The sequence below is a fragment of the Bos grunniens genome, chromosome 5, assembly GCF_055505025.1.
Source record: "Bos grunniens cultivar Pamir isolate PY7600 chromosome 5, Bosgru_T2T1.0, whole genome shotgun sequence".
NCBI lineage: Eukaryota > Metazoa > Chordata > Mammalia > Artiodactyla > Bovidae > Bos > Bos grunniens.
Window position 1 is genome coordinate 88,730,958 of NC_141169.1, and position 14,070 is coordinate 88,745,027.

At 33.4% G+C, this 14,070-nt stretch overlaps 1 protein-coding gene across 9 annotated transcripts in view; it reads left to right on the top strand.

Moving 5' to 3' along the window:
* C2CD5 (C2 calcium dependent domain containing 5) overlaps nt 1-14,070 on the top strand; it is a 91,832-nt gene that overhangs the window by 22,723 nt on the left and 55,039 nt on the right. For 6 of the 9 annotated variants that reach the window (XM_086404046.1, XM_086404047.1, XM_086404048.1 and 3 more), the window contains exons 8-9: nt 4,062-4,213; nt 9,254-9,339. In XM_086404046.1, the coding sequence (XP_086260172.1) occupies nt 4,062-4,213; nt 9,254-9,339 (238 nt within the window). Of the gene's footprint in view, nt 1-4,061; nt 4,214-7,441; nt 7,634-9,253; nt 9,950-14,070 lie in introns of those variants that run through there. The other 3 variants (XM_086404052.1, XM_086404053.1, XM_086404054.1) reach the window with 2 other exon arrangements.

Sequence of the window (14,070 nt, forward strand, 5' to 3'; positions counted from 1 at the left end):
TCAACTTTGCTCTTGTTGCAAGAAAGCAGCCAACAGTAGTTTGCAAATGCATGGGTGTGTCTTTCATTCCAATAAAACTTACTTATTTTTGAAAAATGGATGGCAAGATGGATTTGGTCTGTACTGTGTAGTGTGCTGACCTCTGACTTTCATCATCAGGGAGTCAGAGTTCTGTAGTAAAAAAACCCAAAATGTTTCCTAGTTCAGCAGTAAAGAGAGGTTGCCTAGAAAGCAATCACAATGTTTTTTCCAACAGTCTTTATAAAGGTGAAATTTTTCTCTTTGTCTCAACTTAACTCTTTTTAATTATTTCTTTCTGCTGACCTTTAGTTATTTGAATTAAATTTTAGTCACAAGAGGGAGGACAGTATTGCGTATGCTACCTAATTTTATTTAGAAGTATTGATGTGTAATTGTTTTAAATAAATTGAGTGAATTTGCTTTATATTCCATTTAAAATATGTCTTAAAAAAGCTGTGAACTACCTTATGCTATAGATGAAGTCAGATGGCAGGTATAACCTTTTGGGGGATTGAGATTTTTTTCTTTCCATAGCAAATTTACTTGAAGACCTGGGTCCCTCCTCCTTCCGCCACCCTCCTGCTTTATCTGTACTGCCTGAAGGGGCCTGGCCTTTACAACTGTGATGTCTGAAGTTTTCCTCTTTTCACTAAATTACTTAGTGGAAATAAAGCTGCAGTACCTGTTGTTGTCTTAAAATGATATATGGATAGTAGAGAAATACATTTTGCCTGCATTCAGGGAGAGTTCCATTTATAGTAAACCTGAGCTTGTCTAAGTTTTCTCTTTTTTCTAATTTTGTTGCAGCCATTTGCCTTAAATTTTCAGATATTCACACCATGAAGAATTTAAGTGGCTTCATTAAGATTTTCTGATGGCATCTTATTACTTAAGTCACGTTATTTAAAAAAAAAAAAAAAACGCTTTCAACCAGCTTCTTTGTCTTTTTGATAAAGAATTAGTTTGGGTGCTAGTTTAAAATTGTTTTATGAGTCATCTGATTGTATTACTTTGCTATTTAATTTTAACTTTGTTGATTCTAGACAGGAATTTGATAAAGGTAATTTGGATTATGTTCTTGTCTGAATGGACTTAATGTTAAGAAATACCACTGACATATTCTTGTAAGGCAACCTCTCATATAAGACCAATAAGAATTAGGGCTCCAAGAATACATTATGGTGATGCTCCTTCCACTATGCTTGGATTTTAATTCGATGTAATAATTTGAACATTTAACAGTGTTCATTTTATTTTGCTTTTATTAACCATGTGTTCTACTCCATCAGTTTGTTTTCATTTTAGATGTTTAGTGTATTACAGAGTATAAATCTCTTTGGTGTTTCCTAGTTGAACTATCTTAATGGTAGAAAGTGCATTTAAATATGATTTATCAATTCCCTACTCTTTTTTAAAAAGTACTTTTTAGGAGCTTTTAGTTATAGTTTCTCCTCTGTATGGCACTGATTCTTATACTTTTTAACCATTAGTCTCTGGAGCAGAGAAAGAAAAAAACAAAACCTCACTTAGTTGCTTGTATAGAAATTGGTCACCCATGAGATATTTGATTTTTATCCATTAAACACTTAAAAATTTAAGTTAGCAACAAAAGCAGAAACATTTGTCCTGCAGTAAAAGCAGTGATATTTTCAGAAAGTAGATGGTCTGTAAAGGACCACTGTTGCCAGTTAATGAGAACTCATGTTTGAATCTTGACAAACTGTGACTTGGGAATGTTTACTGGGAGATGGAAAAGGAAGAAAGGCCAGGAAAAGTTGGGCTCTTAAACTACTATTAATTTGAATTCTAAAAAATGGGAGCATGAGAGCTTTTCAGAGTATAGTCACTTATTTGTTTCTCCCCATTGGGAGAAACATAAGGGAAGGAATTGCACAGTGAAATAATTGATTATATGAAGTCCAGGATTCTTAATTATATAATATGCCTTTTTTCCTCTCCTTTTTGGCCATCCATTGAAACTGCTCTTTCAGCTAAATTTCTTTGTGAAAATTTTAAATGTCATAGATGAATGTATATCTGTGTATCTGGTCTAAATATGTATCTTTACATGTACATAGATGTGATCTGTTGCAAGATATAGTTGATATCCTACAAAGTTTCAGTTTAGAATTTAGTTGAAATAAATTCTGTTTAAGTTTAAATAATATTTTCTGTTTGAAAGTTACAGAAGAGTCATTTATATTGTTTAATGTTTTTATTTTTTTAAGAGTAGTGTTCCTTTGCTTTGTTTTGTTCCCATTGTAACCTGATTTTAAGGTAGATATTTGGTGTGCAGAAATATGGATGATTGGATATACATATATATACATTCTATTCACTTATTTATCTTTATGCTGTCATTTTTCATATTCTAATGTACCCCAGTCTTGATATTCTAGATAGAAACAGTTCTGTTATTAAACTTTCTTTATAGAAAAATATAATTAATTATATTAGCAATTATTCATATCTCAGTTTCAAAGTCCGTGTAAGAACTTCATATTTGACTTTCATTTTTATGGGTATTTTCTTCCTGAAATACTGTTCAGTAAGCTCAGTGATGATCAAAATAATAACAGGCATTTTAAAGTAACTGAAAATCCAAATCATAGTCTTTTTCTTATTTAATTCCACTGACAGTTCTGCTTGCTGTTTTTCTATTCACAGTCATAATTTATTAATCTGATTCCTAACAAATTAATATCTAGCTCTTCTTTTTTATCTCAACTTGTTTTGTGCATGCTAGGGATTAAAAAAATAATTCCTCTCCCCTAACTAAAGCTCATTTTAAACTGTTTTAACATAACTTTGCTATCTGTTGTATGTATTGTTTTCTTTTCTTCCACTTTGACCACAAACTCCCTCAGGTCTCCGCTGGTTCATCCTCCAAGCCATGGATGCCGCTCGACTCACAACAGCCCAATTCACACTGCTACTGGCTCACGACTTACTCAGAACTTCTCTGTGTCTGTTCCCACTCTCATCTATACTGGTACGAGACTGCTCAGACTCCAGAGCTGGGGAAGCAGGCCACGGGCAGAGTGGCTGCAGAGGGCAGGCAGGCAGGCAGGTAGCGTAGGCAGGCCCCCGCTAGTCTTTGCTTCCTCCTTTTCTCACTCCTAGTCCAGCGGCAGTGAAGAATCCTGTATTTAGCCACCGCAGAGGCTCTAACTACATGGAAGTGAAAGTGTTCTTCCAGCTTCCAAAGTCTCTTCCATAGATCCTCTAAGACCCCTATCTTGTGTGTGTGTGTATATATATATATACACACACATATATATACACGTACATATATATACACATACATATAGATACTGTGAGTTTTGGGAGAATCTTCCAGTGTTTATTTTTGCCATTATTTCTGCATTAGAAATAAAATAGATAATTGGAATCTAAATGAAATAGCTGCCAAAGCTTCCAATTTGCTTATTTTCTTTATGTACAAAGCTTGTTACAGTAGGGTCTGTTTCGTTCTGTGGAAGAGAGCTATTGGAAAACAGGTAAGCGACTCTTGTGCATAAAATGCGATGTCTCTGTGTAACTATATTCATTTTCCACTCTGCTGTGTTTTTAGCTGTGGCACTCTTGATGCTATAGGATAAGGAAACATGTTTTTTTCCCAAGATACCTGTGTGTGCAAATATAAAAACTATTGTGAATATTTACACACACCATTTGCAGTCACCATTTTTTATTTTGTAACTTAAAAAAGCATTGTTTGTTTGAAAATATTTTTAATCATGTATTGATCCTTTTTGTTTATTTCTTCTTTTAATATTTTTTTACCCCTTGAGTCTGCCATTTCATGCTTTTTTGCTTTTTCCCTTGGCTTATTAACTGTTTCAATGCAGATAATTACTTATCTGGAGAATGGTGAATGGTTAAACAACAGTTGGATGCCTTTGGCCTCAGACCCAGCTCCACATTTAAGAAATGACTACTGGCCCTGCCCCAATCCTTCCCTGGTGTTTGGATCATGCTGCCTCTGTCAGGTCCTTTGGCACATGATTGCTTAATATTTCTCCACCTTCTTCTGGCAGGATTCCCTTCAATGAAGATCCCAATCCCAATACTCACTCATCAGGACCCTCAACCCCTCTGAAAAACCAAACTTATTCCTTTTCACCTTCCAAGTCCTACAGTCGACAGTCCTCTTCTTCTGACACAGATTTGAGTTTGACACCCAAAACTGGTAAGGCACTTCCACTCACCTTTTCTTTTTTTCTTTTATTTTCCAAATTTGTTTTTTGTTCCTTATTAGCTTTCCATCCAAGCCTTTCTTCCTGTTTTTGGCATTTAAGTTAAAAGCTAATGGAAATACTGATCATTTTCAGTGATTACAATTAAAATGTGAAAACTTTGTATAGTTCAGAAGTTATTTTGTTTAAAGCATGACATTTTGTTGATTTAACTATAGTTTAGATATGAAGTCCAGGATTTATTTTTGCATGTAGATATTTTTCATTTCATGCTCAAATTAAGAGGAATAACATCTCAAAGCATTTGAATAGAAAGTAACACTAGTAGCTTGCAGTCCAGTTCCTCATGCAGTATAAACAGTTTTGAATTCATTGTTTCTATTTTGAAATTTAATTCTAAGATTTTATTATGAAAAAAACCTTAAGAACAGCTGATATTGTTATACTGGAGTATATATATTTATTAGCTTTTATTTAAAATGTTTGGTTTTGCTAGTCGTATTCTCTAGGTTAGAAAATAGCATTTATGCTTTACTTATTCTTGCATATTTCTCAGTATATGAAGTTTATAATTTTTCCCTCTCCTATTTGTATTTTGCTGATCTCTCAGTTTTGTGAATATGTTTTATGATAAAAATTGATTAATGAATCAAATTAGTTTCTTATGCCTTAAAATAAAATTAGCTTATTTAAATCATCAAATTAATATTCTTAAGAAAAATAAAAGATAAATGAAACATTTAAAAGTTAATCGTTTGCAGTTTTTGCAAATAGCATGTTTGGGAGTTTCCTTGACAGATTGAGGAAAACGTTTTGCCTAGTTCATGTGTTATTTTTAATTTGTAATCTTTAGTAACTATTTTTATGTTAGACAAGAAATTTAGAAGGACCCCAGATTTTATGAAAATAAGGAGAAGAAATCTAATTCTAGAACCAGTGCTACTTTCAAAGTAAAGATAGGGTGTTTTTAAAAAGCCTGTAGTCATAATATCTGGAGAAGGAAATAACAGCAGACTCTAGTATTCTTGCCTGAGAAATACCATGGGTGGAGGCACCTGGCAGACTAGGGTCCATAGGGTCACAAGAGTTGGACACAGTTTAGTGACTAAACCACCACCACCAGACACAATATTATTTTTTATAAATGTAGTCACAAAATGTAAAGAAGATAATTATTAATACCTAATTCTTTGAAAAGCATTACTTTATTTTTACATGTATAACTATGAACAAAAACAAATGTGATATTTGATAGTAATGGATGCTGTGGAATGTGGCATCTTAACCATATTGGTGTCATAAAAACAGAATCATTGAAATTGTAGGGAATTGGGGGTGTTTTTTTTTGTTTTGTTTTTTTAAATTTTGTTTTTAAGTAAAGAATAAGATTCTGGCTTTGAGATTCATAATATCAAAACAATAAGGACGTAGCATAACATTTGATGAGTAGTTTCTTAATTTTTTGAGACTTTGTCCACTGCTTGTTCATTTTTGTATTCCAAGCCACTTTTCAGTATTCCTTATCTTTTTTTTGCCATGCTACAGACACATTTTTTAAAGTATTTTCCTTTGTCTTTCTGTTTCTTTTTAATTGATCAGGAAAACCAAATCTAGTGAAGATTGTCAAGTAATAAATTAACCAAACCAGACTTCTATTCCCTTAGCTTTCTAGTAGGCAATCAATTGTATTATCAATGGAAACTTTTTTCGTATTTTCTAGCTCCAAATTTTTGGTTTTTAAAAATTCATTTACAAAAAAAGTATTGTTCTCATGTATTTCTATATAAGCTGCTTCTAAGTAAATTATTTTGTTTTGCCTGTAATTATTCACTACATCAGTTGCATTTTCATAGGATATTAACAGTTTTTAGGTGCTTGTCCTAATCATGGGTCCTTAATACTTCTGAAAAAGTGAAAGTGAAAGTGTTAGTTGCTCAGTCCTGTCTGCCTCTTTGCAACTGCATGGGCTATAGCCCGCCAGGCTCCTCTGTCCATGGGATTCTCCAGGCAAGAATACTGGGGTGGGTTGCCATTCCCTTCTCCAGGGGGTCTTCCTGACCCAGGGATTGAACCCAGGTCTCCTGCATTGCAGGCAGATTCTTTATCGTCTGAGCCACTAGGAAGTATTCCTATTTTTCATGGAGATTGAAAGTGCCAAAATTGTGAATGTTCTAAAATTTCTAGAGCTGTAGGTCAGCATGTATTTCATGATAGATTGGTTGCTCATGATTGATAATTATATGTACATTGGGAAACAAAAACAGAATAGAATAAAGTTAATAGAACTTAGACTGAGAAAGTTGTTTTTCTGTTTGTAGATAAAGCTCTCATCCACCTTCAGATGAGTCTTGTTTTAAAAAAATTTCACACTTATTTCTGTAGATTTTTATTTTTTGACATTTTACCAGATTTTATTTTCATGTTTTTTTTTCAAGTATTCAACTAGGAGAAGTGGAATTTTAGAATGCTAGTGTTAAGATACTGATGTGACATCTGACTCAAGCTAATTTTTACTTTTTTTTGATCAGGCTTTTTGCCATGTGTGTTTTTTGTGGTTCAGAGCATATTCCTTTGACTCTCAGGTACTCAGATCTTTGTAAATGCAAACAGTGCTATGATCAGATTTGAGTATTTAAAATTTTAGAGGAAAAAGAAAAGCATTAACATACATCCTGTAGTTAATATTGTATTTATTTAAACTTAATGATGGCTATCTGCTTAATGTGGTAGCAGGTGTTTGATTTTTTAAAAATTCAATTAAAATACTCATAAGTCATGTGTTTTAGCTAGTAACATTGGAAGAACTATACTCTTACCTCTTTAAAAAGGTTTTTGTATTTGAGACAACAAATTTCTGGCTTTAAAAAATGTGATACATTTTGACCTTAAACAGTCTTAAGCAAAAAAATGGGAAGTAATTTAAATGTTTTTAAGGAGTCAGCTAAAAGTAATCAGAATGGCATAAAATCCTGTTGATCGATTTAAAAATGTTTAATGAGTGCAGAGTTTGTAAAGGTTTTGTTAAGTTTTAGACTATGCCTTTTATTTCTATTACGTTGAACAGATGATCTTGCTAATGACTTCATATGCTTACTGTAATTTGTGTACGCATTTTACAGTTCATTTTACTGTTACGTTTTGCTTCACCATTGCTTTCCTTATCCTGCATTTTCTGGTCATCTTCTGAATCTGCATCTTTTCTCTGCTACTTTCCTCCACAGCACCTTACCCACAGGGGCCTAGGATTTACCTGTGTCCCAGCTCCCCCTCTCTCCCTTGTGGGTCCCTTCATCTTAAAAAGTCCTGTCTCCTCCTCTCGGAATCTAGCCTTCCCCCTCATCCTTCTAGCCTTGTCAGCCCAGTTCTGAGGAAAAGTGTTTCTTTCAGTGAAGAGCTGTTCCTGGCTGCTTCTGGTAGGATCATATTATGTCAGCTTTTTAATCCCTTTATTCGAAATCATTTTTGAAAAAAATTAATTATTTCATACTATACAGAAGTATTGAGTATTTGACACAGGATGTATTTCTTATTTTTCTTATTGGCGGACAGTAAAATTACCATGAGAACACGATTGAGGATTACTTGATGGATAATTATGGATATTCTGCTAAATAATCTTATGTATTAAAAATTGTATGTCTAAGTGCTTAGAGCTGCATATTTCCAGTAATTATTAGGTTCTCATTACTAGAATTTCTGTTCTAGATGCTTTTACTTTCTTTCCCTTCACACCAACTCCATTCACGTTGGACCTATGCCATCATGTTGCTAAACCATATGGTTACATTAGTAAATTATTCTGTTTGAATCAGTTTAAGTCTCATTTTAGTGATATTCTTTCATTATCTATTTTTTTTCTTGTCCATTGCATTAATTTTCAAGTTATTCTGCTCTATTTTCTGATATTTCGTTTATCTTTCCCAAATTACATTTTATTTCATGGCTTTCAATATGCTTCATATGAAGATCTTAGTTTTGTTTCTGTGTTTAGTATTGTATAGTCTCTAAAAATTATGTTTAGGTTACTACAAGAAAAATACATTTCTTTTTAATTTTTAAAGAACAAAATGGGACTATACACATGCTAACTTTGTTTCCTTATCCAAGAACAGCTAAAAATATAAAAGTAAATTAGTTCCTTTCTTAAGTCATTGTAGTAAATATGCTTGCATGTATCTTCAGATTTAAAAGGTGGGACTAAATTATTAATTTTAGTTTGTAGAGCACTGGCTTCTCACCTGCCCCCTGCTTTCTTTAATTCTTTGACCATAGTTGGTCTATTAGTACTATCAAAAGAACAAAATAAGGAAAGACATTTAAACTTATGCCTTAAAAATAAATACGTCTAAGAGCTTGGGAAATGTAATTCTTTCATCCATAACCATGTACATTTGTGATGTGTCTATTCTATGTCTGCAATTTTTAGTTTTTAAAAACTTTATGTCAGTTTTTGCAAATGAGTGTTATGATATGAATATTAGTGCTATTTTGTAATGAATATTATGTTTATGAATGCAAAATTATCAGAAAATAGATGTGACTATATTTCAAAATTGCCTAAAATTCATACTCCTTAGAGAATTTTGGAGTATTTTAAGCTCAATTAGTGCTTTCTCTATATATATATATTTAGTTTGAAACAAACATTTAATGTTTCTCTTATTTCTTTTAGTACTTTTCACTTGTTAGCAGGGTATAAATAATTGATATTACATTGATTTTTTTATTAGAAGATTCAGCTTTTAAAATTGAGTATTACATTAAAAAGTTTATCACCTTAATGTAATTTTAAAAATGATTTTTAGAATAAATTAAGTCCACACTCACTGTGATCAGAATTTTGACATCTTGCTTCTAAAGAAAACCTTGTGAATAAAAAAGAGTATGTGCTTAGTTGCCATCACAAATACTTAAAATGTTTAGATTTTTGTTTTTAACAGATTTTGTTCATGATATTTATGAAGATAAATGCAATTAAACTTTCTATGTCTCTAGTTGTTTTTGGTCGTTATTTACATACTGATGTTCTGTAGGAATGGGAAGTGGTAGTGCTGGAAAAGAAGGGGGGCCCTTTAAAGCTCTTTTAAGACAACAGACTCAATCAGCATTGGAACAGAGGGTAAGGTTCACTCAATATTCTTTCTTCTTACACTGTTAATATGATTTTATTCTCATGCTTCTATGTACTTACTTGTTTCCATATACTAGTTTTGATTAATATTATAATTTCAGTCCAAAAGGTATCATAATAATTTGCTTATAAATGATTACTTTTAATTTGGAATAATTCTATAACTATTTTGGTCTTATCTCCCAAAGTTATATTAGAAATAGTCTATTTGGAAATATCCACTGAATAATGAAATCATTTCTAATTTTACATTACAGTTTAATATATAAAAGGAAATAGTGGATAATTTTCTAGAAAAAAGTTTATTAGTGTTGTATTAAAAATAATTCTTTAGTATATTAATATAGATTTGCTGAGATGAATTTTATCAGTGGCCAGTCTCTTTGGGATTAAGAAATGCAGATTCCATATTTTTACAGATTAACATAGATAATATGATTGTTCAGTATGTGAATACATCTGTATTAAGTACTGTAAATTTATTTAATTAAATATGTTGTATGAAGAGCTAAAGTGTTTGGATGATTTTCTCTCTTTATTTTTTTGTATAAACTTCATTGCTAAGGGAGGATCGCCTCATAGGTTCTGTAGAAGGCGGGTATGTTTCTGAACATGTGTGAGAGCCTATTTCATGTATTGGTAGCTTTTCTAGTTTTAATCTTGGTCATTTAAGTTTTATTTAAGCATTTAACAAATGTTGCCAGCTTTTTTTCTTTTTATAATGCAAAATTGTTTGTTTTTTGTTTTAATTTAATGGCACTATGAGACTCATTTTTTTTTCCCCCCTAACTAATACAGTGCATGGTTTTATATGTCATGTCAGTTATTTTAAGGCACAGTTCCATAGCTTTCATTATGTCTGATTTGGAAGTTACAAGCATTTACAGAATTTTCTTTTACATGTTCCGTTTTATACTACAGTAAAAAAAAAAGATGAAACGTATCAAATGCCTGTAAAAGGATGCATTTTATAAAACAAAGGTATTTATTTGCTAGAAGTTGGCTTTCAACAAGAGTGTTTCTCAGATGCTATTATTATAAACAATACAACAAGTAATTTTTTTAGACTTCCTTTCCGTGTGCTGAAAGTATCTATGCGTGTAGTTTGCCTGTTATGAAAGTCTGGAGAGAACAGAGCTGAACTAAACTTGGGACTTTGGTAGGACTTGGGTGGTACCTGGTTCTTTGCCTTTGAGCTACTACTCTTACATCGGCAGGCATATCGTGCCAACGGCTGCCATCAAGTAGCTCACCTAAACATTCAAACTATACATTGAAACCAAATATAAAGAAAGACTAACAGCGTGGGGAAGAGGATCAGAGTTAAAGTGTGTGTGTCACTTACAGTTTTTAGGCCAGAGAACTCTTATTGCCTACCCCCTCCCAGTTTTACATTTTCTGGAGTCCCTTACGCTAGGAATATTTTCTGTAATCTAATTACCATTCTAGAATTCACATGAACAGAGAAACTTGACTTGCCTTGACGTTTGATATAATGAGACTTTGCCTGTGTGTTGAGTCCATGACTCTCCTGTCTGTACTAAGAGCTTTAAAAAGCACCTAGTTTTAAAAGACAAAAGAAATACTAATCATTGAAAAGGTTTTGGATTTAGTTTGGATAAAATTTATGTTTTCAAATATGCTTTCAAACATTCTTAAACTTTTGGGCGCATTAACACATTAGACATACATTACTAGATAATCCTCGAGGCATTAGCAGCAGAGACGTGGAGGTCTATAGTTTTCGTTTACCACTCTGTAAACCTCAGTTGGCAATATATTTACATTATCAAACCTTGCAGTGGCAGTGAGTTGTATGTGTGAGCCTCCCTCTCTACCCTGTGTACATAATGGGTAGAAAAAGCATTGTCATGCTTGGCTTCCCCATTTACCTGTGGCTGCCATCAGTATGGGAAAATTTGTGCAGAAATAATGTAGAATTCTTCCTATATGTGGTCACTGATGCTTTAACTCTGCCAAGTTGAACACTAGATCAAGTTGAACATATGATCTATTTATCATTTTATATATTCATTTTTAAAATACTCACTTCTGCCCCTTGCTACCCTTAATATATTATATGGCCTTTTGTTTCTTGTGGAAAAGAGGAACTTTATTTGTCCATCGTCTTTTATTTTGAGTTACTCAAGTAGCAGTTATCAAAAATAAAAGTGCTTTTTTCTTCCTCACAAAAGCATTAAAAAATGAATTGACAAGATCGTGGTAATTGGTATCAGATTATTGGGAGGTAAAAGTTTAGATTAAGGTTCTGCCTGTGAAGTATTTGCTGTGAAGCAAATAGATTTATTTTTCCAATATGATTCTTTTTTAACTTGCCAGAAAAATGAAGTTACTTTTTAGATTCTGGAATGTATATTTTTCTTCAATAAAGAATCCTAATTGACTTAGTTTAGTTTAGTATTTCCCAAATGTATTTTACCATGAAGTCCTTCCATTTAAAATGCCTGTTAGGAACCCACTTTGGAAAACTTAGATTTAAAATGGATTCTTTTGATAAATTATGATCTTTTTTGAAGTAGGGATAAAATTATATGATAAATCATTGTAGGAACCTAGTGGGGAGTTTTGTATCTAGAAAGTTTTCTGTGGTGTCTTGGGATAATAAAAAAATCTCTGATTTCAAAAAATGAAATTGATTAAATATCTTTTGAGAAAAATCCTATTTAAATCTTTAAAAAAAATTCCATTTGTTCTCAGAATTTTCAAGTAGCCTGCCTCTGAACACATGCTATTAAATGATTTATGCTGCATGCACTTGGCTTATGTCAAAGCATCAATGTATGAAGTCTTATCTAGGCTCCACAGGGCAAAATAAGGGCTTTCCAGAGAAAATGTGGTCCCTGGCATTCCCATCTGGACACTGAAGGCAGGGTGTGCTTGGGCGGATCTTAACGAAGCTGTCCTTTTCAGTGGAGGAGAGCCTATGGATTCATCAGGTGTAGTAATAGACTATAGAGATTAAAATCAATTCTTTTACTCAGTGATTTAACCAGCAATGGTAAGAAGCCAGGTGACAAAGTTTGTGGCTCAGAGAGTGTAGGCCTCCTCATTTCAGTGTTTCACCTGAACCCTGGATTTGATAGGACATCCATCTCAGGGTATGGTAACGTCTGTGAAGCCTAGTTTTGAGGTACTGTGTACAGGACTGGCACATTGGAAGTGCTCCATAATAGTTACTGGTGATGCTGGTGGGAGGACAGCTATTTAACCTTCAGTTGAGATACTGGCGGTAAGCTCTTCTGAAAGTGTTGTTTGCCAATCATAGTTTGGGTTGAATAACAATGCCATTTTAATTCTAGGTTAAGTTTGTTGGTTGGTTTTTGGCCACGCCCTGTGGCATGCGGGATCCTAGCCCTAACCGTGGGTGGAACTCATGCCCCCTGCAGTGAAAATGCCAGTCCTAAGCACTGAACTTTCAGGGAAGTCCCTCCAAGGTTAAGTTTTGTGTTAAACTGGGGGAGTGTGCTGCCTGGATGAACTGGGGACAGTTAGGACAGAGTCTTAAGTTGGCAGGGCATCGTCCACCTCTGAGGTCAGCTGGTCCCTACTACTTCTGCTCTGACCAGCTCTGGAGTGAGCTGTCTCCAGATCCTGTCTCCCCATCCTGTTCTTCCATATTCTGAAGTTTGGGGAGAAGGGTCAGAGACTCCCAAATAGAAAAATCATTTAGGTTCATTTTCTTTTTCTATCTTATCTAAAATCTTATATGCATATTTCTAGCATGGAATTTACTTATTTCTCAAGTTTAGGTGGAAGTACTACGTTCCATTTAGCTTCCAAAATTTGCATTTTCACTGTCTGTTATCCAAAATATTTAAAATGTTAAATATAAAGATAAAGTGTAACATGCTTTTTGGGCTTTACCACAGTAGTTTGAGGAAATTTTAAAATTTTAAAATTAAAAACAAATCTTAAGGATCTTAAGGACACAACTCAGAGACTGAACAAAAGACTCATGTTTCCAATAGTATGAGCTTATCTGTACATTTCTCATTTAAAATTTATATGTAAAAAATTTAGGTGGAAATAAGGGGGCCTCTACCTATCAACTGGGTCAAACCTGTCCACTTCCACTGTTTTTTTACTCCCTTTTTACATAGCATAGGTTTTTCTTGCCTTTGTTAAAGATTATTTTTAAATTTTAATGAATTTATTTCTGAATATGAGTGTGTGTGTGCACACACGCACTCACACATGTATATATATTTTAATACTATACCTCATGGGTTATTGGGGTGTGCAGGACTGTTTGCCTGTGTGCTAAATGACTCCAAGTTGCTTTGCTGTGTGAATTATGGTCAGTTCATATCCCCATGCTTTAAACAGCCAGTCAGTAGTCTTGCTGTGGTTAATGTGCCTGCTTCTTGTAGTATTCTGTATCTCTTTATCTCCCAACTTTTATTTGCTGCATTTAATCTGCTATGGCCCAGAAAAAAAAGATACCAGTAGATTTTAGAATATAATTGTAATGTTATACACTTGTAATTACCGTATATCATTGTATGAATATAGTCTATGGGGATCTCTTAGGAATGAAATACATGAAGTTTAGTCCTTGCAACTTTAACAGTTCGTTTGATTGTTGAGAGCTCTGTTTTGCTTACTTTCCAGTTCTCAGTTATGTTCTGAATAGCTGAGGCTACTGCTAAGTGACTTGTGGTTAAGTGAGCTACGTTAATCTTGGCCGCCAGACAGGTC